The 24882-nt window shown below is 45.3% G+C and overlaps 2 protein-coding genes across 5 annotated transcripts in view; one reads left to right on the top strand and one right to left on the bottom strand.

Moving 5' to 3' along the window:
* Positions 1–8929: 8929 nt before the first annotated feature.
* Positions 8930–24882, top strand: part of LOC147022017 (glutaminase kidney isoform, mitochondrial-like) — a 70919-nt gene continuing 54966 nt past the window's right edge. For all 4 annotated transcript variants that reach the window (XR_015061044.1, XR_015061045.1, XM_085892568.1 and 1 more), the window contains exon 1: positions 8930–9165. Coding sequence is in view for 2 of the 4 variants with exons in the window: in XM_085892568.1 (XP_085748694.1) it covers positions 8966–9165 (200 nt within the window). In the remaining 2 variants the exon portion in view is untranslated. The remainder of the gene's footprint in view (positions 9166–24882) is intronic.
* LOC147022018 (uncharacterized) lies at positions 13578–15759 on the bottom strand. Its single transcript, XM_085893527.1, has 2 exons — positions 15657–15759; positions 13578–15546 (listed from the first exon to the last, which is right to left on the bottom strand). The coding sequence occupies exon 2, from the start codon at positions 15030–15032 to the stop codon at positions 13578–13580; it is 1455 nt and encodes a 484-aa protein (XP_085749653.1). The 5' UTR covers positions 15033–15546; positions 15657–15759.

Genomic DNA, 24882 nt, shown 5'->3' with positions numbered 1-24882 from the left:
CAGAAAGGTGTAAAAATTGTAGTGTAAAACAATAAGCAGTCCCAAAGTTTCAAGTTCCAAGAAAACTGTACAAAACGAGCTGGCCAATGGACTTGACGGCCAGACCGTGTCTTCTTGGTCGTCGGCACTTGAGAAACAGCTGGTGCTGGTTGCAAGGGATGGGTTGTAGGTGACACATGTGCAGTAGTCAGGTCATGTTCAACATAAGCATTAAGTAGGCTTCAACCTGTTAATGCTGACAGTCATGTTTTACATTGAATTTAACAGCTCAATGAAAAACTTGTCAGCACTGCGGATGATTTCAAACGGTCCGCCATATGGGGGTTTAAAGTGGCTTCCTCACCGCATAATGCCACACAAAAACATGAGTACAACTCTGAATGTCTGAATTGGTCTGGGTTTGCCTGTGCTGTAGCCTAGTAGGTGTAGGCCTCAAGTTTCTCATGTGCATTCGTAATCTATTTTCTTAGTTGCTAGGATCTAAGTCGTGATTTGACTGACGAGGTGCCACAAACTGTCTTGGCAACTTGAAAGTTGTGCCAAAAACTAACTCAGCAGCACAGCAACCTCGGTCAGACTTAACTGCAGTTCGGATCTCTGGCATCCATTGTAGAAAACGTGCCAAGAGGAGACCTGGTGCGTTGTCATATTTTTGGATCTCTGACATGCTATGCAGTTTCTGGACCAGTCCCTGATGTCACAATTTACTCCCTGCCATACAAAACGGAGTCACTAAATGTTCCGCTGATGCCAGGGTGCGACAAATTGTGTTGATCGTCAAGAACTGCACGTCGTTACTCGCAAAGGACGTAAGGGCGAGGATCACCGATGGAAATGTCACAGACAATCCTACCCTCAGAAGTCGGGAGTGATACCTCTTTGAACTGGAGTGACAATGTCTCCTTCACAGGTTCACAACCTTTATAGCTCCTCATCACGCTGTTGAGCTTCAGCTATGGTAGTGAAATTGATGATGTTAGGTGCAACCAGAGCATTTATGTCAACTTGGGGGAGTGCATCTGCTGCTGAGTTGTTTTTACCACTGATTTGTTGGTAAAATACCTCAAGTCTGTTGTGAAGTGGGAGATGAAATCAGGAAGTCGTACTTCTCTTGGAGAGCGATGATCGGGTCCTGACTTCAGAGCACAGGTCAATGGCTTGTGGTCCATTTAGAGAGAGAATGTCCTCCCTTCTAGCATATGTCAAAAGTGTTTGACACCCAGGTACGCTGCCAGAAGTTGTCTCCCAAACGTGCTATATCTGGTCTCTGCAGGTTGCAAAGGCTTTGAGAAAAAGGAAAGCAGATGCCAGACATCATCCACATTTTGCTGCAAAACAATTCCTACTCCCACATCCGAGGCATTGACCAAGAGGCATAGTGGTGCTTCAGTGTTGGAATGAACAAGAAGTGTGGCCTCAGCCAACCTCACCTTCATCTCTTGAAAAGCAGACAATTTCTTTTCCTCGAAGGTGATAAGATGATTTTTCATATTCTTGTTAAGTAGTATTGCGACAAATCTGGCAGCCATGAGCACTCAACATTCAGGTCCCAAGGTTAGTTATGTCGATAAGTATGTGTATAGTTAGAATCCATCCCCTTCTGTCTAATGGGAATTACATGTGTGCGCTACGGTTTATTTTATAGCGAGGATTTTTAAATCAACAACGCCAACAACACTCTGCTCACGGCATTGTCCGCGCTCTTCACGCGCTCACGAAGCGTTTTGTTCTGGCCTGGCGCCAAATAAGGGTATGCGTCATTTTCCGGCCAATGGGCGACGAGCAGACCAGAGCCGGGGCGGTCCTTTGCAAGAAGGCGGAGCCGCGACACGTGTTCTGCCCAATGAGAGCAGGCCACGGATGAGCGGACCGTGCCCGAGAAGGATGACGAAAGAAAATATAACGAATAATTGTGCCCAGTCTGCTCCAGTGTGCATCCAGTCTGCTCGAGTGCGTGTCCAGTCTGCTCGAGTGCGCGTCCAGTCTGCTCGAGTGCGCGTCCAGTCTGCTCGAGTGCGCGTCCAGTCTGCTCGAGTGCGCGTCAAGTCTGCTCGAGTGTGCGTCTCTGCCTGGGTTTGCGGCGGACTGCATCCTGCACTTCGGGGGTGTCCCGTCTGGCGCATTACAGCGAGCGGTCGACCATTTCATCAAGGGAGATCACCTCGTCTCGCCTCCTCGGGATTCGGCTGCCCTGGTCTGTCCTTTGGGGACCGGAGCTCTGGGAAGGGGTGGACGACCAGCCGCGCGCTCGCGGCCAGGTAGCCAGCCATCCTGACTCCCAGCTGAACTATCCTCCTCGGCTGGAGAGCCGAATAACGATCCGGCGGGTCCATTTTCTTTTTTGGGTGTGCGTGTCTGTGTGCGGGCCTGTCTTGTCCAAGTAGACTCGTTAAGTGCTTGCGTTATTGTACATTGGAATATATTCGGATAACTCTGCTCTTTGTGTGTTCCCTTCCCCCCATCATAAAATAAATATCCCCTCTTGTTGAATGTACCAGCTCGTTTCTGTGCTTCTTTCATTGGCTGAGCACGGTGCGTGTTGGGAAATTGGGAAACAGTCAATTGTGCATTTGGACCGATGGGTCTTGGTAACCATCCGCTCGGGTTATGCACGGTAACGGCTCGTTCCGCTCGAGGCCTGCCGAGGGTGTGAATTCCCCGGTAGCTTTGCTGCGTGGATACTTAGGTATATTGAAGTTGGCAATTAACCCCATTCCACGCAGCCGAATTATTGGCGATTCATGGTCCTGTAAGGGACCAGTGCCTTTCGGAGTTCTCCGAGAAGCACGATCTAGATTCCGGGTGTTCGGTGGAGCCGACTCCACTGCTCCATCTCGCGGTCATGCTCAGCACCGAAACTCGGTCCCACAACAAATTGGTGTCAGGAGCGGATTTCGAACCACTCCGCCTCCACGAAATTCACAGGATTTGGAGCAGGGGTGTAGGGACCAACCCCCTCTCCCCCCCCCATTTTCCCCCAAATTGCGAGCAAGTCAAATTTATTCTCAACACGCAACATGGCGAGCCAAGATGAGCTGGGGCAGGTGGGTAGTAGTGCAGTGTTAGAGGAACCCATGGTCCAGGACAACACCTCCATGCAGGAACTTTCCCTGCGATTGGACCCAGAGATCGTGGTGGGGGCGGTGGTGCAAGAGCGCCCCCTCCGTCAAATTTTCCCCTCGGTCCCCAGCGAAACCGTGAACGATCGTGGCGGATCGGCTCCGCTAGAGCCATCAGCATCGAACAGTTGGTTCGGATGATACAAGCGATGCAAAGCAATATGGATGTGAATGCGAACGAAATGAAAACGAATGCACAACAAATGCAAAACAAAATGGACGCAAATGCGCAACGGATGGATGCCAAAATGGAGGCGAACACGCAGGCACTGAAGGGTGATATGCAGAGCATGGGGTTGAGTTTCCAGGTGGGGCAAGAGGCAATGAGGGCGAGTCTGAAGGAGGTGAAAGGTGAGATGCGGACAATGGATTGCATAATGGCGACACCACGTGGCGGAGCGACCGAACCGACGAGGGGGAGTGTGAAATGTGTCTGGCCCGCGATGGAGACGGGTGAGGTCGGCACGACGAGAAATGCCATGACAATTGATAGGGAGATGTGTAGGATGAGACACGAGGGGACGACGGAAGAACCAAAGGAGGTGACGGAGACGGAGAAATTAACAGAGACACAAGTAGAGACGCAGGATGTCGAAATAATGATGGAGATGCAGGAAGCAAAAGAGGGGAACGAATTAAATAAAGTTAAAAACGAGCACACACAGGTAGGGATAGTGGTGGACAATAGGGTTGAGCTGGTGGAATGTCTCGTGACCCGGTTTGATCATCAGGTTAACCTCCTTCAGGAACAGGGGGAGATGGTAAGCTCTCTCGAAGCAGATCGCGACCAGGTAAGTCCGGTCAGGCCGAACGAGGTTGAGCGGATGAGTGATGTGAATGGGTACATGCGGAGCTTGGGGGGAATGGAAACCCCGGGATTTCTTGTGGGAACGTGAACCCCCGATGTGATTGTCCTGGAGTGTGTGGTGAAATGTGTGAGCAGTACGAGTGTCATGGCATGCGTGAGTGCATGCGAGGGATTGAAACGCGGATGGATTCAGACGGGAGACGGGTATAGCGAGTTGAATGGGCCGCTAGTATTTCGGGAACCGTGCCGGTTTCACGGGACGTCGCGTACGGGGCCCGTTTCGCATTTTGCGAGCGGCCCTCATGCGCGCGTCTTCGTGGCGGGAATCCGGTAGAGAAACGCTCCGCGTGGGATTCAACAAGGCCTCGTGGATGGCTAAAATGGCGGCGAGTGTTGTTTGAATTCGGCAAACAAGGGTCCACATGCGAGCGCGCTCACGAAGCGTTTCGTTCTGGCCTGGTGCCAAATTAGGGTATGCGTCATTTTCCGGCCAATGGGCGACGAGCAGACAAGAGCCGGGGCGGTCCTTTGCAAGAAGGCAGAGCCGCGACACGTGGTCCGCCCAATGAGAGCAGGCCACGGATGAGCGGACCGCGCCCGAGATGGACAATAAAAGAAAAAAGAACAAATAATTGCGCCCAGTCTGCTCGAGTGCACGTCCAGTCTGCTCGACTGTGCGTCCAGTCTGCTTGACTGTGCATCCAGTCTGCTCGAGTGCGCATCCAGTCTGCTTGAGTGTACGTCTCTGCCTGGGTTTGTGGCGGACTGCATCCCACGCTTTGGAGGTGTCTCATTTGGCGCATTACAGCGAGCGGTCGATTTTCGTCAAGGGAGATCACCTCGTCTTGCCTCCTCGGGATTCGGCTGCCCGGGTCGGTCCTTTAGCGACCGGAGTTCCGGGAAGGAGTGGACGACCAGCCGCGTGCTCGAGGCCAGGTAGCCAGCCGTCCTGACTCCCAGCCAAACTATCCTCCTCGGCTGGAGAGCCGAATAAAGACCCGACGGGTCCATTTTCTTTTTTGGGTGTGCGTGTCTGTGTGCGGACCTGTCTTGTCCAAATAGAATCGTTAAGTGCTTGCGTTATTGTACATTGGAATATATTCGGATAACTCTGCTCTTTGTGTGTTCCCTTCCCCCCATTGTAAAATAAATATCCCCTCTTGTTGAATGTACCAGCTCGTTTCTGTGCTTCTTTCATTGGTTAAGCATGGTGCATGTTGGGAAATTGGGAAACGGTAAATTGTGCATTTGAACCGACGGGTCTTGGTAACCATCCGCTTGGGTTACGCACGGTTCGAGCACGATAACGGCTCGGTCCGCTCGAGGCCTGCCGAGGGTGTGAATTCCCCGGTAGCTTTGCCGCGTGGATACTTAAGTATATTGAAGTTGGCAATTAATCCTATTCCACGCGGCCGAATTATTGGCGATTCACAGTCCTGTGAGGGACCTGTGCCTTTCGGAGTTCTCCTAGAAGCACGATCTAGATTCCGGGTGTTCGGTGGAGCCGACTCTACTGCTCCATCTAGTGGTGGTGCTCGCCACCGAAACTCGGCCCCACAACAGTATGTCTGTCATCGGCTGAGATACTGTACGTATGCTCAGTTTGGGATGAAATGCCTGCAAAAATTCACAAGGTCAAGAAACTCCATCGACTTGCACAGTGATGTGGGTGCAGGAAAGGCTTGTATGGTCTTGACTTTCTTCTCCAGTGGGCAGATACCGTGTTTGTTTTCGACGTGGCCAAGGAAGGTGAGTGATGGCACCCCGAACTGGCACTTGCTGGGATTGATGACAATTCCATGCTTCGCAAGGTGCTCAAAAAGTAATCGGAGGTGTGCTGCGTGTTCCTCCTCTGCCGGGCTCGCTTATAGCCAGCCGATAGTGAAAACTTCCTGAGTCAAGAGGAAATGCATCGCACAAGATAGGGCTGTGAATGTAGTTCAATTCCAGTAAACTTTAGTTTGTATGCCTAGTGTTGGCTGAATGGTTATAGTTGGGGGCTAAGGATCCTGAGTTCAAATCCTGCTTGGCTGTTGAATTCATACGAGGTGGGGTTGACTCAGCCTGTCATCCTTCTGAGGTCGGCAAAATGAGTGCCAGCTTGCTGGTATCCTGTGTTGGAGTGGCGACCCATCTAAAATTGTGCCCAATAGCCAAGGATACTGCTTCAGCAGCACCAAAACTCTGCACATAGTGTGGTCCCGATGGATGGATAGATGTTGGAGTGGTGACATGTCCAAGATTGTGCCTATTTGCCCAGGAGACTGCTTTGGAAGCATCAATGCTCTCTGTACAGAGTATGATCCTGATGGATGGATGGAACTTTAGTATAACTCCAGTGAAACTCAAGGCTGTGAGCCATTTCCAAGATGGTGTAAATAGCGAGCTGCCAGGCAGGAAAGTGTCCTCACTCACGTTAAAGCCTTACTCTTCCCTCGTCCATCTGGAGGGAGGTCCTAGACCTCAGAAGTAGTAGTAGTAGTGTCGGGCAAAAGGATTGGTTCCAAACCAGATAACAAAAACATGCCGACACGACTGCCATTGGTTGGACAAGTAAATGTAACAAAGTTCAAGATGGAAAATTAGTAACAAGTTGGCATGATGAAAAGTACATCACACTTTCATCTGAGTTTTTACTGAAAGTTTTCTGGAATTGTAATCGTTCAAGAAGAGTTGAACATTACTTGAGCTTTGCTTGAACAAAAAAGTGCAAAGGAAGCACAATTTCAAGTTTAAACTTTGACGATTTCATTGTTACACGTCCACAATGAAGTAGGTAGGTGGCTACATTGATTGTGTGTTTAAACAAGTCTGAAGACGACGATGGTTCACGAGCGGTATTTGACAATGTAGATTGTTTCAGAAGTCAAGGATGAGACAATGTGATAATGTTTGACCAAGTTATAAAAATGATCAACATGATGTGGTACGAGTGACAGGTTATTAGCTGCAAAATGTCGAAAACCCGGTTTCGTTCAACAGCTTTCAAAATTTGACCTTTGCATAACCTTTGAAAGGTCCAAAAACAATGTTGTGGACATTAAAATAAGGAAACAGGATACATGCTATAGCTTAATGGAGTTAGTTCGTCGAAGAAGGTCGAAAACCCGGTTCGATTCCCACAACTTTGAAAATTTGACCTTTGTGAACTTTAAAGGTCAAAGGTCAAGGATGATGACCTTTGGTGCAAAACTTCCTCCGGAGCATTCCAGGAACAATATAACGTCATATAGGCTATATGGCATTTCACACTCCTCGGATTATCCATACTTTGGTGAAATCAGCGTAAAAACAAACTTGAAGGGGGCGCCACGGGCAAGGTGTTCGAGATAGAGAAAAATGGTATCAAGACTTTAGGTGGGGAATGACCTAAAGATTATGCATAAAAAATATTGTCATCCTAGCTCTCAAAGTTTGGGCAGTCATCTGATTTTTATGTCAAAATTGGAAATTTTCTAAGTTCGTGACCTTGTGACCTTGGGACTAAAAAAAAAATAATAATTGAGCTCCATGGGGCTATGCAGGTGCCATTGGGCTAACCAAATACAGAAAACCCCTGCCAGATTCGACAAACCTCTCAGAGAAGAAATTTATGCTAAAATCGCAATTTTCTAAGTTCGTGACCTTGTGACCTTGACCTTGGGACGAAAATGGAAAAAAAAAATCGAGCTCCGTGGGGCTATGCAGGTGCCATTGGGCTAACCAAATACCAAAACCCCCTATCAGATTTGACAAAACCCCTAGGAGAAGATGCAAATTGAAATTGGCTACCCCCTAAAAACACGTTTCTTGGGCGTGGCTCCGCCCATATTCATGAAAACACAACTAGATCATGATATGAACCTCCCACCAAAATTTCATCAGGATCGGATCAAAACCCACGGAGCTATGCTTGGGACAGACAGACAGACATACAGACAACAATAACGAATATAGTGGTGACATATTTTTCGTGAAAATATTTTTTCGTGAACCAATACTAAGATTGGCTCTTTGTGCACGAACTGTTTTAGGTTTTAATCTCGCTGGGCCCTCCTGCACAAAAAGGTTGCCGATCCCTGGGTTAGAGCGACGTATTTTTAAGTGGGTGGGGGAGGATTCATGTGAAGGCAAGAGGGGGGGGGGGATAAAAAGTCAGGTGTTTTCTGGAGGGCAAGGCTCCCATCGGGACTATTGGCAAGTCGATCGTCTTTTCGGTTCATTTTTCTACGACTGATTGCTTCACCCGATCACCTCGTCAATGGAGAGGTGCAATCTCTGCCCCATCCTGCGCCACACGAAAACCCCCTTTCCTCTCACGGAGTCTCCACTTTTACCTTTTCACTCACCACGCTCTCCACCGTGAGTGTTCCTCCTCACTGCACTCTCCTCCACAGTGAGTGTTCCTCCTAACCGCGCTCTCCTCCACAGTGAGTGTTCCTCCTCACAGCGCTCTCCCCCACAGTGAGTGAGCCTCCTCACCGCGCTCTCCTCCACAGTGAGTGTTCCTCACCGCGCTCTCCTCCACAGTGAGTGTTCGTCCTAACCGCGCTCTCCTCCACAGTGAGTGTTCCTCCTCACCGCGCTCTCCTCCACAGTGAGTGTTCCTCCTCAATGCACTCTCCACAGTGAGTGTTCCTCCTCACCGCGCTCTCCCCCACAGTGAGTGACCCTCCTCACCGCACTCTCCTCCTCAGTGAGTGAGCCTCCTCACCACGCTCTCCTCCACAGTGAGTGAGCCTCCTCACCGCGCTCTCCCCCACAGTGAGTGTTCCTCCTCACCGCGCTCTCCCCCACAGTGAGTGAGCCTCCTCACCGCGCTCTCCTCCACAGTGAGTGTTCCTCACCGCGCTCTCCCCCACAGTGAGTGTTCCTCCTCATCGCGCTCTCCCCCACAGTGAGTGCTCCTCCTCAATACTCAGAGGAGATTTATAAACGTGAGCGCGAGATGTGCGAAACGAGCCCCTCGAAATGAACCGCCAACGTGGGCGGACCCAGCGTGAGGAACGTCAGAGTGCGGCGCCTCATCGCCCGACTGCAGGGCTGTTCACATCGTCTCATGATGGTGACGGTCTCGCCGTTCGCCGCTCTCATCGCTTTCTCCAGTCGCAAGGCCGTGCAGGCGTCGCTGCTTGTGCACCGAGCGACGGCTGCTCGGTTACGAGCGTTGCCAAGGTCGTTCCGGGATGTGCGGCTTGCGGGAGCCGGTGCGACGTCGATGTCGCAGTGGAGGGCGTCGTGGAGCGCGGCCGGGAACAGGTAACGCGTGAACTCGCCGCTCGTCAAGTGATTTAATAAAAGCGAGAACCAGCGAGATTTATCTTTATTTATTTATTTTTTATTAAACTTGTCAGTGCAGGTGAAGGGTGAGGCCTATTTCGCCATTTAAAAGGACCTCGTAAATAGAACAAACGAAACGAAGAGATAACCACAATGAATCACGTGACACCAACCAGGACAGGCGTGTCAGGCATGTTGTGGCGTTGTGCCGTTTAAGCTCGTCGCCAATGACTGAGCCAATTTAAAGACAAGAATAGAAAAACAATTTTTTTTGCAAGCTCCTGTCGAAGATTTTTGAGGTTGAGATTTGAAGATTTTAATGTTTTTTTTTTTAATGCAACATGAACAGTCTCAGTGAGACGATCACTTCAGACTGGTGATAGGACAAACCCAAGGAAAAAGTAACATTTTAATCCAGTCAAGGTTTTCTCAGTGAATTCATCATCCTGAACCCATACCATTTGATATTAGCTTTGGGGCCCACACAGAATTTTCCCTCAAATTCAAGACGGCGGCCAAAATCCAAAATTGCCGCCAAAATTACCTTTAGGAGATTTATACTGCCTCGTAGTGTATCCTGGCGAGGTTTTTTTTTCCAGTGGTTCTGTCATCCTGAACATATATACTTTGAGATTATCTTGGGAGCAACCAAGGATTTGGCTTAAAATCCAAGATGGCCGCCAAAAAGCAAAATGGCTGCCAAAATTAAATTAATTAGTTTTTCCTGTCAAAGTTTTCTCAGTAGTTCCGGCATACTGGACCTATAGCCTTTAAAATTAGCTCGAGGGCCACCCAGGATTTGACCTCAAATCCAAGATAGCTGCCAAAATGGCTGTCAATATCATCTTAACGAGCCAAAACCCCGTCACAGACGGATTCCGTTCTATGAGCCCAATATGACAACCAGTGGCGGCTGTTGTAAGAGCCGGATCCCAGTCGATGTACTCCATGGCCTTACCTAATGAGGCCTACAAAACGTCCTTGTACACGACATTTTTGGTGTACACTACTCCTTGTGAAGAAGTCCCCTAATTTGTGCACGTGTCTACTTTGACGTACAAACACCGTGTCAAAACTTCTCAGGTCACAGTACCGAGAAGAACGTGACGCGACCGCTAGGAGGAGCGCAAAATTGGTCTTTTGGCGACAGACGTAATGACATCGGCGAATGACCAATGATGTCATGACGTCCTTACGCCTCTCAGCGGTGACGTCACACGTCGCCATGTAAACGAATGTAAAACGAAAAGTGTTTATTCTGCTTCAGAGTTGAAAGTTGACTATTGCCACTATGTGCGATGCACTCTTGCAGGTACGAAGTTTCTTTCAGTCCAGGTCACAGTACCGAGAAAAATGTGACGCGACCGCAAGGAGGAGCACAAATTTGGTCCTTCAGTATTAATATATAGATTATATTCAAACTACCTCTTGGGTTTTCCTGTCAAAGTTTTCTCAGTAGTTCCGCCATTCCAAACCTATGTCCTTTGTTATTAGCTTGGAGGGCACCCAGGATTTGGCCTCAAATGCAAGATGGGCCACGGAAAACTAAAATGGCTGCCAAAATTACCTCAAAATTGATATTTCGTCTTATTTCTCCCCCAGAATATTCCATTCTCAGATAGCAGGGTTTAGGGGCTGTGCAATAATTATGGGACCTGGGGGAGGGAGAAATTTCCGCATGGTGTGCCATTGTCTTGTGAGCCCTTCTCTATAATCCATGGGGATTTGATAACTGAGACCACAATCAACCGAGAAGCGAAGGTCAGAGGTGGTCCAATGCAAGGCGGATACAGTACCAATGAGAGCACAACAGACACATTCGTTAAGACCAGTCATATCATGGCTAAGATCAGAGCAACACTGAAGGAAAGGCTAAATATCATCACCTCCTCAGCCCACAAGGAGACCACAATTGCGGCCTGAATACACCATGAAAATATGGTTCAGAATCTCGTACTTCAGCTTGACAAATACTTCGACCCATTCCTGAATGGTCCCGCTCGTCATATGAAGACTGTTGTGGAGATCGATTGTGATGTTGTAAGAGGATTGATGTCATCCGCAGAAGCTGGAGAACAGAAATATAAAGAATTTGTTGACTTCAGACTCAAAGCCAGTGGGGAAGAACAAGTCAATTTATTTGACAAGATTACCAAGCTCAAGATCAAAACCAGGATGGAGAAGGCCAAGAAAGACCCAAAAGTTGTTGATATCCTGAAAGAAGACAGACAGGCCTTCGGTTAACTGGTAGGCAAAGCAACATCTCCAGAAGAGGCACATTCATATCCCTTGACGACTGTCCCACTAGCTCGAGCCACACCAGAGAGAGATTTGAGACAAGGTTCAAAAGCAGCATTGAGGAACTACCTCATAGAAGAGTCTGAATCAGTCTGTGAGAACCCTCCACATGAAGGAAATTGACTTATAGATGGAATGGCTGCTGTGAAATCTATTCCTGCTCAGCAAACTTGGGGAAAATATGCAGCAGCCCTGTTGAAATTTTGCTTGCCAGCAAGTGACTCCAAACCGCAGCAACAGGGAATCATATTTGATTCATACAGTACAGCCACAATGAAGGAACTCACTCAACGTCGCCATGGCACACCTGGAAGAAGAACTCACATCACAAGCTCTGAACTGGATATGCCAAAAGGGAAAGATTGGGACTTGTTTCTGCAAAACTCAGAAAATAAGACTGAACTGATTAGATTTCAAGTCAATTACTACAAGACCAATGCTGTGAGATCCAAGCTGAAAGTTCCACAAACTGTGACAGAGGAAGATAATATCTGGTCAACCTCCGCCATTGAAGATCGGAGGTTACTGTTTTCACCCCTTTCTGTTTGTTTGTTTGTTTGTTTGTGAACAGTATTACGGAAAAACTCCTGGACGGATTTCGACGAAACTTGGTGGGGGGATTAGGTATGGTCCAAGGATCATGCCATAAGATTGTGGACTTGGTCCAAAATCCAATATGGCCGCTATGGTGGGCATTTTGAAAAAATATTTGAATTTTTTTTTTTGCATTTCTACATGTTTTAAGTGATGTCCAACCCCCCCCCCCCAAAAAAAAAAATTGTTAGAGAGGAAAAAAAAAATTTGCAACTTTTTTTTCCACAAAATGTAGATTTTTTTTTTTTGCATTTCTACATGTTATAAGTGATTTCCAACAAAAAAGTATGCCAAAATTATAATTGTGGCTGATTTTGGAACTTCAGGTGGATATACCCACATAAAATCAATTTCTGTCTCAAGGTATCTAGTTATGACGAATGAATTGAGTATGTAAAAGTTAAAAGTAAAAGGGAAAGTTGCAAACTATAACTCTGTGAGCACTGTTGACGTCAAATTGAATGAATAGGATATCAGGTTCACTTGAGTGACCTAGCAGTATTGGCGGCGGAGGTTTTGCACTCTACCGAGTGCTTCCCCTATAGTTAATAATGCAACTCAAAATCGAGATGCTTGCCTCCTGCAACCACCACGAAGCTGTCACCAGACTCATCCTCCTTGCATCCAAGTCAACAGATCCTGTAATTGTCAGGGCGACAGATACAGATGTCTTTGTTCTCCTGACCTATGCTTATTCTGTCATTAAACCATTACAAGACTGGATGATAAAGATTGACCATGAGAGGTATGTTAGCGTCAACACTCTGACCGATTTGGTGACGAAATGTGTCAATCACTTCCTGCCTATCACAGCATTACAGGGTGTGATACAACCTCTTTTCCATTTGGTGTTGGTAAAGTTAAACCACTGAAGAAGACGAAGAAACTGGAAAAGTTCCAACTCCTCTCGCAACTTGGCACATCGCGCACTTCAGTTGAAGACATCGCCGATGCTAAGACCTTCTTGAGAACCTACATGTATGCTGGAAGTGAAGAGTATGTGAGAAAAAGGCCATCTTTTGTGGCCATCTTGCATTTGAGGCCAAATCCTGGGTGCCCTCCAAGCTAATAACAAAGGACATAGGTTTGGAATGGTGGAACCACTTACTAGAGTAGCTCATGGTGATTTTGTATGCACTTGTATGTCCAGAGCTAAACTCTTCAAAAATCATCTAATTGAAGGTCATTGAACAATTTTTGGTTGGTAACACATTTGCCACTGACGGCAAAATAGGTGAAATGGCCACGCCCCTTTTTAAGCGAAGTACTACCACCCGCCATAACTGTATCTCCAGAACCGTTGGACTTAGAAGGTTGTGTGACCACTAAAAATGTTCGGAATGTCCACATTATGGGGGGTCTGTAATACATTTCCATGTCCAAAAGTCAATGGTTTTTAAGATATTTGCCAAAACTGATTTCAGCATGGTACGCACTACAGTTCTGACCCTTTATTATATTACCTGTTGTAATTTTGCACATTGTCCATATTTTAGAGTTTAATTATGTGGATTTCTACACTTTTTGCCTTTACTACAGCCACAAAACACCACACATTTTATGTTCATTCCTCTGCAAGTGTACGTCTTGGTACTCATACATGATGTTGGACATTTGCATGGAAAGGGCAGGTCATCGGGCCTGCACTGTTCTGGTGGTATCACAGGTGTAATTCCACCATCTGTTGCTTTATAACCATACTGGCATGGATCTGGTTTGGTGACTGCAGGATTTGGAGCTTGTAACCACATCTTACACTGCAGATATTCTCGCTTTATGTGTTCTCGTAGCGTTGAAGAACAGCACAAAAGCTGGTTGAAATCGAGCTGGTTCTTGGAGTTGTGGTACTGCTCCCAACGATACTCATCGAATGTGGAACAGTCGGTCTTCTTTAATCTAGACACAAGGAATTTTTCAGCATTACTTATCATCTGTGGTGACAGTTCCTCCACACCAAACCCTTCCAGTAGGGAGAGATCCATGGATGCTTTCATGCCAGACAGTTTTAGACCCACCTTGCTGGTACTGTCACACCCGCTAAGTGCATGAATGGCTGGGAGACACAATACCAAATTGTTGTCCAGTTGATCAACTAACAGGTGGACTGGTACAGTTTTCTTGTTTCTCTGGTTACCAAGCTTTACAAACAGCTTTTGTTGTTGCCAGGTTTTCTTGAAGTGGAAGATGAGGTTGACAAAGATATCTGTGTCAGGTGAGTCAACCAAGACTGATTGAACCACGTGTTTCACAACACCATCATTAATATGGAACATGATTCTGTCATCTGCTTCTTCTTGGTTGCTTGAGAGCTCTGCGATCTGTGTTTCAGTGCCAGCTAACAGTTTCCTACACTCACCCCCATATACTCCTCCAAAGATAATTTCCTTTTCTGACACAACATTCTGCAGCATCCACTTGAAGACATACTCCTGCAACCTTACTTTGTTCAACATTGAGCTCCAAAACATATCAAGATCGACAGGGAGTTTCTGATTGTCAGACCTAATGGTGATAGTGATTTCTTCAGAAGAACTTCTCTGTGCACGTTCCATTTGCTTGATTGATGATTTTTTATGAACATCAAAAATAATGTCTATTCTTGTGGACTCAGAACCTTTATCAAGGATGCTGTTGGAAAGACTCTCAGCCAATTGCCCAAATGTGTCAAGGCCAATCTTTTTCATTGGTAGTTTTCGCACAAGTGCCATGAAGTCCACTATTGTCATCTGAGCATCACATTTGACATTCCTTTTCTCCTCTGGAAGTTGATTGACTAGTTCTCTCGATAAGGAAGCTTTATCAGGCTTCTTCACTCTGATGCCATCTTTACATTCAGTGGTGAGGAACTGGGATGTGCTGGTCAATTCATACTTCAGGAGCTCAAGCATGCTGTACCCTCTTTCTCTGGCATAATCAATGTACCTAATCATTTCTGCAGCATCTTTTTTTGCCATTGATTTCTTCGCTGTGGATGGTGTAGAAGCATGTTTCACAAAAACAGTCTTGCGGTTAGTAGGTATTGTGTCATGTAGGTGTTTCTCCTTATTCCGAAATCTGGTCTCAACAAACTCTTGATAACTCTTCTCACCAGTTTCCAGGCATTCAAGTAATCTGTCAACAACCTCCTGGGGTATATCAGCTCCAGTAGAGATGTTGTGAAGTCTGATCCCAGTGCTGAATGGATTTTTGATGCTGAATAATAAGGTCCATCTACCTGTGTTCCAAAGGTACCAAAGATTTAATTTTTACAAGCATGGCGTTGTATACACACATATAAGTACACACTTTTTCATCCATAGACATTGTGAGGTAAGGGAAGTATTGTTCATCAGTTTGCCAAATAGGGTTCTGAAGCTATTACATCTGAAATTTACCTGTTAACGTTTTTCCTGAAGCAGTGTTGCATATAACGCATGAAGTCCCATCAAAAACCCCTTCGGCTGCTGACCTTGAAACCACTAAAATTTCCTGTAAAAAAATATTTTTTTGCATAATTAATTGTAGATGACGCAGTTATTATTCAAAAACTTTGTTCAGATGATTTTAATGTGCATAATTCAACTATAATAAAATCATACCATGTTATAGTAACAGCAAGCAGGGATCCAAGGTAGAATTACTTGCCATCAGAGAACTCTTTAACACTTGAACACCTAGCGCCTCCTACAACAAAGAAATAATATGGTTAATTGTAATCTTTTTAATGCAGATTATTGCCCACCTAGAATCTTCAGGAGTCAAGTAATTGAACAAAAGAAGAAGAAACAATTATGAATTATTGAAGTCCGTAACATGTTGAAATCAGTTTTTGGCAAATATCTTAAAAACCATTGACTTTTGGACATGGAAATGTGTTACTGACCCCCCTTAATGTGGCCATTCCAAACATTTTGAGTGACCACACAACCTGGGGGATGGCCTCTGCCTGGGGGATGGCCAGACGGAGGCCCCTGGAGTACCGGCGGAAAGTGGACGCAGCGACGTGCTGTTCTGGCACATGCTCCCATACCTGACCTGACCTGACACAACCTTCTAGGTCCAACGGTTCTGGAGATACAGTAATGGCGGGTGGTAGTACTTCGCTTAAAAAGGGGCGTGGCCATTTCACCTATTTCGCCGTCAGTGGCAAATGTGTTACCAACCAAAAATTGTTCAATGACCTTCAATTAGATGATTTTTGAAGAGTTTAGCTCTGGACATTCAAGTGCATACAAAACCACCATGAGCTACTAGAGTAACTGAGAAAACTTTGACAGGAAAACCGGAGGTAATTTGATTATAATTAAGATGATTTTGGTGGCTATCTTGGATTTGAGGTGAAATCCTGGGTGGCCCTCGAGCTAATTTTAAAGGCTATAGGTCCAGTATGCCGGAACTGCTGAGAAAATTTTGACAGGAAAAACGATATCACAGTATAAACCTAATTAATTTAATTTTGGCAGCCATTTTGATTTTTGGCCGCCATCTTGGATTTTATTCCAAATCCTGGGTGGCTCCCAAACTAATCTCAAAGGATATATGTTCAGGATGACAGAACCACTGAAAAAACCTTGACAGGAAACACTACGAGATAGTATAAATCTCCTCAAGGTAATTTTGGCGGCAATTTTGGATTTTCGCCGCCATCTTGAATTTGTGCAAAATTCTGGGTGGCCCCAAAGCTAATATCAAATGGTATGGGTTCAGGATGATGAATCCATTGAGAAAACCTTGACTGGAAAAAATGTTAGTTTATCTTGGGTTTGCCCTCTCTAAGAGCTCCCTTAATGGTGAGAACATTATAAATATAGGCATCGAGAAAATACTCAGGAGACTAAAACAGCAACAATCATAGCATTCCTCCTAAAATAAAACAAATATTATCTTGTCTTGTTTTCTCTTATCTTGTAGGTTGTGGTTGGGTTAGGTATGCCACACACCCACAATGGAACCTGTGGACACTCCTGTAGTTTTTGGTAACATTACCAGAGTTTGTATTCCCTAGTGGATGAACTGTTTGTCTCTGTTTCTTCGAGTTAAAAAAACACTCAAGCTCAAAATGATCCGGTGTCACATGATTGAAGTTGAGCGAAGAAACATCATTCCATTGCACAACTCTTGAGTGTCCATCTTTATACAACACTAGCAGGGGTTTCCGGCGTTGCCGGGCAACGTCGGCGTCCCCTGCCTCCTCCCTCCCCACCCCATGAGGGACGAATTCATAGATATGGCTGAAATGATGATGCGATAGATGTTTATCCTCATCGCCATGTCATGAATCTGGAGTGTGTTCAGTTACCAAGTTTCTTTTAGAGTGCTTACTAAGTGGCTTAAACACTCAAGCAAGCGCTCCATTAGAAACCGTTAATGAGGAACGGCTGGCTTGGCAAGCGCAAACTAGGTGCTTGGTAACAACACATCCATCACTGGACATCTCAACAGCATACAGTACATACAAAACACCGACAAAAGGACATTTTTTTAAAATTAAAGACTAAATATTAATCGTGAGTAATTTTGTTGTGATGAAAACTTACCTTGTTCAGACCCACACATCCACCCACAGACACAAACTCATCTATATATTATTTCTGTTAATGTCTGCGTGTAATTTGACGTATCCCCTCCAAAACTGCCGAATGGATTGTCACCACTTTCGGCATGCGGGTGCTCTGTGGTCTAATGAACAGCATGGGCTGTGTAAGATCGTGCCAAACGGAGAGGTTTGGGAATTTTTGGCGATTTTCTAATTTTTACACTCGTTTGCATGGCGACGTGTGACGTCACCGCTGAGAGGCATAATGCCGTCATGACATCATCGGTCATTCGCTGACGTCATTATATTTATCGTCGACAGACCGTCACCGCTGAGAGGCATAATGCCACTCCTAGAAAACAGCGTCTGCAATGTAAAACCCTCTTCTGCACATGTTGACTACCTCAGAAGGTGAATTTGACACAAAAAATGTAACAAGAAACATTGTATTTAAAGTAAAGATTTTTTTTATTAATATTATTTCTGTTAACGTCTGCGCGTAATTTGACGTTTCTTAACTGCCATCATTACCTGTGTTGTGTCTTGCGTGTGTGATCTTCAAATTAAAGTGTCCAGCGGTGTTCAATCGTCGTATGTGCGCCAAAAAGTGCCGTTCATTGGAATTTGCATTCTGATTCTCGGTCACCCTCCACTGCTCCTGTTCAGTCTTGGGCTAGGCCTATATCATGTTAAACTTGCCCCATCAGATGCCAACCTTCCAGCCACACTGCAGAGGATGCAATTTCTAGTCAGACTCGCATACTCGATGACCATAAACAAATCCCAGGGCCAAACATTTGACAAACTCGGAATATACCTCCCAGCCCCTGTGTTCTCCTATGGCCAACTATATGTTGCATTTTCACGTGCAAGAGGTTACTCCTATATCTATCAAAGTGGACAATAATTCCTCACAAGGACTATTCAGCAACAAGACACTCACCCAAAATGTCATCTACAGGGAGGTCCTTTAGAAAACTAAGGAAAGGTAACCATAGTGCATCACATCCCGAATTACACCCTCCCCAGCTTCCCATAACATCAACTATTATGCTTCATCCACCTTTTGCCACCCATTCAACTCCGTGCGGAGCACGGGTATATGCTAGTCTTTATATATTAGATTAGGTGATAGTGAGACACCTCGCACAAAACTGCCATGTTTGCATGATTTTCCATACTCTTCTTCTTCTTCTCCTTCTCCTCCTTCTCCTTCTCCTCCTTCTCCTTCTCCTCCTTCTCCTTCTCCTCCTTCTCCTCCTTCTCCTTCTTCTTCTTCTTCTTTTAATTTTTCTCCTCTTCTTCTTCCTCTCATAGTAATCAGCAAATAAACTTTCTATCCTCTATCCTCCATCATATCATTTTTCCATGAGTTTTAGGGCGTTATAAAAAATGGCTCCAATTATTAGTGCATTCTTGCTGGTGCAGACATCGCTGCGTGATGACGTCATGTGTAGGGACGTCTTTTTTCATACTTTGAATGGAAGCAAACATGGGATATTTTTGCTTGTGACAGTCATTGCAAATTCTGGAAAGCAAACATTGAGTTGTAAGCGACACGTCACTCTCGCAGACAGAAAGCAACTGCGTTTGACATCCCACAGTTTTTTTTTTAAAATGAAATATCACCTTTAATGAATTTAATGAAATTTAATGAAATAATTTCATGAAATTCAACCTTTAATGAAAGTTTATTTTTTAGGATCATTGGTATCTCCTGTGATGAGGCTGAGCCTTTGGTTCTCTCACTCTCTCACTGCAGGCAGGTCAGTGGTCTTTCTGTCTTCTACCATCTCCTCTCCGACCTCCCCCCACCCCCCCCCCACTCTGTCTGCAATCTGTCCTGCCCATATTTCCACAGGGCGCTCAAGGTCCGCCAGAAACCCCCTTCTGGTAAAACTACCAAAATCAAGAATCACTGCTCACCTTCACTCTTACATTCCTCTTTTTCCCCCACCTTTGGAACAAACTCCCACACTCTCTTCAATCCCACTCTTCCCTCCAGGTCTTCAAAACAGCTGTTCACCACCATCTCTTATCTGCCCCCATCCAAAACCATGATCTTTTCTACCCCCGCTAATCCACCCCAAACCTACCTCCTTCAAATTCCCTGCTTTCCTTCCTGAAAGTCCATGTCGTGTAAGGACCTGAAAGTCCTTGTAGTGTCCATCTTGTTTACCCTGTGTACCCCACCCCATCCCTTTCCCTACCACAGATCTCCTCATGTCTTTGTTCCTCACTGTTTTTTCCTTCTCTCTCCTGCCCCTTTATCTCCTGCTCCCCTTGTTGTACGTTCTGTGTGTTAGCTCTCATACGATCCTTGACACGCCCATTGGTTGCCTTCGTGAGCACACCATTGATTGGCCTGATTCAACAGAAATGCATGTTCCTTTTGACTCGGTAACCTGTTGTTCGTGGTGAGGATAGTTAAGAGAAAGGAGAAAGCAGTTTTAATCAAATAAATAAATAAACTAGAAAACATCTGAAAATGCAAAGCCTTTGAGCATTTTATTGGTGAACCAATTCAGTGTCCCGATATGCAAACTCTGTTCAAATTCCAAGTCAATCAGATGAAAATTGACTTTTATGCAACCTTGACCTTTGACCTTTTGATCTAACAAAACAATCAGCTTCTAGTGTTTGATTGGTGAACCAGTTTCATTATCACAATATGCAAATTTTCTAAATTTCAGGTCAATCGGATGAAAAGTAACGATTTTATGTGACGCTGACCTTTCACCTTTTGACCAAATTATTAATTTGTCTTCTCCATTGTCTCATAATGAAGCGATGTTTGCTATGTTCCAGATTTTGACCTTTGATGAGAAAGCTCAAATGTTAAATTAGAATTTCAGGTCAATTGAATGAACATTGACGATTTTATGTGACACTGACCTTTGACCTTTTAACAGAATTATTAATTTGGCTTCTCCATATTCTCATAATACAGCAATGCTGAAAATTTGATGACAAAAGCTCAAATGGTAAAAAAGTTATGGCCCGGACACACACAGACACACACACAGACACACACACAGACACACACACACACTCTCTCACTCTCTCACACACACTCACACACTCACACACACACTCTCTCTCACACACACTTGCACACTCACACACACACTCTCTCTCACACACACTCACACACACACTCTCTCACTCTCTCACTCACACACACACACACTCACACACACACACACACACTCACACTCACACACACTCACACACACACACACACACTCACACACTCTCTCACTCCATTTTTGTTACAATACCAGACATTGTTTTATCACCAGAATTCTCCAGGCTATAAGCTCAAAAATGTTTTAGGGGTCCTTCCCTCTGCTTTTAAGGAGGGTGACACCAACTCTGTAACACAATCCCCATGAAATGACCCCTCCTGCTTTGAAAATCTTAGCGATGGTCCTGAATTGTAACATGGCAGTTCTCATTAAATTCACCAGGGTTCCTGGAGCTCTCAAACTAAATTCATGATTATATTGGTTTCTTCAACCGGAGTCGAACCCACACAGTGTACGTCAGTATCCTGTACTAACATTTGTCTTCTGGGATCTCAGTCCAGTGTCCTCACCAACAAGTTTAACAAATTGAGAATAATTGAGAGTGTTCATTACCCTGTGACTTGGCAGATTTTAATTATCCCCACACTTTTTGAAAAAGACAAGGGGGTATTGTAATCCATTTTGTCTGTCCTGTCTGTTTGTCATGTCTGTCTGTGGGGACCTCTCTTGGGGTTTATGAATATTTGATTCGCTTTGGCATCACATGCTCTGCTGGTTGTCACATTTTGCATTATCCATGCTGTTTGCTCTTGAAATTTTGAGGAACATTTGGACCATTGTTAATTTGTATCACGCAAACTGTTTGCTTTTCTATTTGTCCCCACAATTTTTTGAAAAAGATGGCGGGGGGGTGGGGGAGGCGTGGGAAGGGGTTTGGAATCGGCTCTGTTTGTCTGTTTGTCCGTCATGCTATCTCCTAAATGGTTGGGGAGAAAGTCACCAAACTTGGTAGTTATGATCACCACATAGCACGAAGGTGCAAGAGCCGTGTCATTTTTGCCCCAACCCCAGGGATGGGGTCAAAAGGTGAAACACCAAAAATACAATTATGAGCACATTTAAAACCATTTTTAATGAAACTTTGTATATGTATGTTCAATATATGTATGAGTGAAGGTTCAATTCTAGAGGATTGGAAGAGGGGGTTAATTGTGCCGATATGGAAGAGGAAGGGCGATGTTCAAGATCCAGGAAAGTACAAGGATTACAGGAGCATTACGCTCCGAAGTCACGTAATGAAGGTGCTAGAAAATATTCTGGACAGGAGGATAAGGAAGAGGGTGGAGTTGGAGATCGGAGAAGAGTAGCAGGGGTTTAGAAAGGGGAGGAGGACGATGGATGGGATGTTCACCCTGAGACAGCTGATGATGAATAGGTTGGAGGTGCAAAGTGTAATGGCATTGGGATTTGTGAACCTGGAGAAGGCCTATGACACCGTCCCAAGAGAAATGGTGATTGCGACACTGAGATGGATGGGAGTGCTGGAAGCAGAAGTCAGGTTGGTGGAACGGATATCAGGTTAGTGGGGAAGAAGATCAGACAAGGAAATAGGTTTGAGTGTCTGGAAGGAACAGTGACCGGGGATGGTAAATCCGAGGCAGAGGTGCGGAGGAGGATTCAGGTGGGTGCGAACGCAAGGAGGAGGGTGGAGGGAGTAATGGCGGACATAAAGATACCAAGAAAATTGAAATGGAAGGTTCTGAAGTCGTATGTAACGCTGGCCTACCTTTACGGCCTGGAGATGATGGCACTGGTAGAGAGATGACGACAGAGGCTGCAGGTTTGCGAGAACAACTGAGTCAAGAGGAATGCAGGAGTGAGGAGGGTGGATAGGAGGTTAGATGAACTGAGGGAGGAGATTAGTGTGCAGATGAGCTTTACGGGAGGATTGGTGAAATGCCGGCTGAGATGGACTGGACACTTGGTGCAGATGGGGGAAGGGAGAATGGCAAAGAGAGTGGATAGATTGAGGGAGCAAGCTAGGAAGAAAAGAGGTAGACTGGTTGAGATTGGAGGATTGTGTGAGGAGGGATGTCTATAAGGTAGAGGTGGTTGGAGAGTGGAGAGAGTTGGCTGAGGCCAGAGGGAGGTGGATGAGTATCGTGGTCAAGGCAGAGCACAAGCTTGGTGCCATCGGACCTCACCCCTTATAAAGGGAACAGGAGAAGAACAACGAACAACTTTGTATATGTAGTCAACATTGGGGGACGCATGAAATATGTAATGATTTTTGGGGGGATTTGACCTCCGGTTCCTGCCCCTGGAGGTTGCGACTTGGGGCTACAGGGGTCAAAATGGGGAAAAACATTTTTTACTCAAAATTTGATATTGGTTCATTTCCAGTGGAACTTTTTGCCATCTTTCATCTCTGCTTTTGGTAGGAAGCATGGAGATCTGCGATGGTGCACCATCAACTCCGCTCTAGTTCCTTATTGTAAAACAGTTTTCGCCAGACAATGGTCATGTACATGTCACACACTTTGTGAGAAAATTGCAACATTACTTTTTTGAATAAATATTGAGGACATTTTGTGACTTGAGACAAATCAACACAATTATTTGTTATTTCCTCCATTTACAGGTGAGAGATGTGGGTGGGTCCTCATTTTTCATTCATACACTACCAGTCAAAAGTTTTAGAACACGCCCATTTTTCCATTTTTAATTGAAATTTAAGTGGTTTAATGTTTCAATGTACTCTGACATTAAAGCAGAGAACAAATAAACAATTGCAGATAAAAAAGAAATCATGTAATCGTTTTGTTGAACAAAATTTACTCAATTGTTGATTCATCAAAGTAGCCACCTTTTGCAGATATAACAGCCGAACAAACTCGTGACATTCTTTCGACAATGAAAATCAAATATTGTTTGGAAAGTTCTTCCCAACACTGTTGCAGAAGTTCCCACAAATGTGTTGCACTTGTAGGTTGCTTTGCTTTCACCCTTCTGTCCAGTTCATTCCAAACCAGGTCGATGGGGTTTAAGTCTGGAGACTGTGCTGGCTATTTCCTGATTTGAAGCCTCCCGTCTCATTCTTTTCTTCTAAGGTAGTACTGACATAGCTTGGAGGTATGTTTTGGATCGTTATCTTGCTGTAGAATGAACCTCTGACCAGCTTGGTGTAGACCAGAGAGTATTACATGGCGCTGTAAAATGCTGTGGTAACCCTTTTGGTTCAGGGTACCAGTCACTCTGAGCAAGTTGCCGACTCTGGATCCAGCAAAAGAGCCCCAGATCATCACGCTTCCTCCTCCATGTTTGACAGTTGGTGTCACACACTGAGGAACCGTCCTTTTGCCTACTCGACGGCGTAAAAAAACCCTGCGTGACGAACCGAAGATTTCAAATTTTGATTCATCAGTCCATCAGACCTCCTTCCAGTTTTCAGTAGTCCACTAGCGGTGCTTCCTGGCCCAGGCAAGCCTCTTTTTTCTTATTTTGCCATCTTAGCAATGGCTTCCTTACTGCCACTCGACCTGTCAAACCTGCAGCTCGAAGTCTTCTCTTCACAGTTGAAACTGAGACTTTCTTACTTCGACCAGTGTTAAGCTGTGCTTGAAGCTGCTGTCCTGTGAGCCGCCTATCACACAAGCTGTTGACTCTCAGAAACTTATCTTCTGATTGTGTTGTGGCTTTGGGTCTGCCAGACCTCTTCCTGTCAGAGTTTCTTCCAGTTTCCAAGTGCCTTTTGATGGTGTAGGAAACTGTACTCACTGACACCTTGGCTTCTTTGCAATTTCTCCAAAGGAAAGACCTACACTTTTAAGGGTTATAATGGTCTGTCTGTCTTCCTTTGTTAATTGTCTTTTTCTCACCATTATGATAGCAATATACTACTTCCTGCAGTACAATATTGTCCAAATAATGCTTCAGAGGGTGTAACAACACAGTCTGTTCAAACACTGCTTTTATACAGGCAGAGGGTTTGTAACTAATCAACAAAAGTTGGGACATCTGCAGGAATTGTTTGCATCAACTTTCAAGGCTTAATCTACTTCCATTGCTGCAGAATAGCTGCAGTTGCTAACCCATTACTTGTTCCCTGAAAAAGGCCTTTTTAACAACTGAAATTTACATTATTTTTCAGTTTTTGGAAACCGAAACTTTTTTTTTTAACCTCTAGCACAGTGGTTTTCAAACTTTTTTAGTGGCGACCCAATTTCAGAACCTCTCTACATTGCGTGACCGAAAAGATTC

The sequence above is a fragment of the Eptatretus burgeri genome, chromosome 8 (assembly GCF_056783735.1).
Source record: "Eptatretus burgeri isolate ZD-2024b chromosome 8, Ebu_testis_v1, whole genome shotgun sequence".
NCBI classification, from domain to species: domain Eukaryota; kingdom Metazoa; phylum Chordata; class Myxini; order Myxiniformes; family Myxinidae; genus Eptatretus; species Eptatretus burgeri.
The sequence above is the reverse complement of the archived record's forward strand: the minus strand, read 5'-3'. Positions and strand labels throughout refer to the sequence as shown.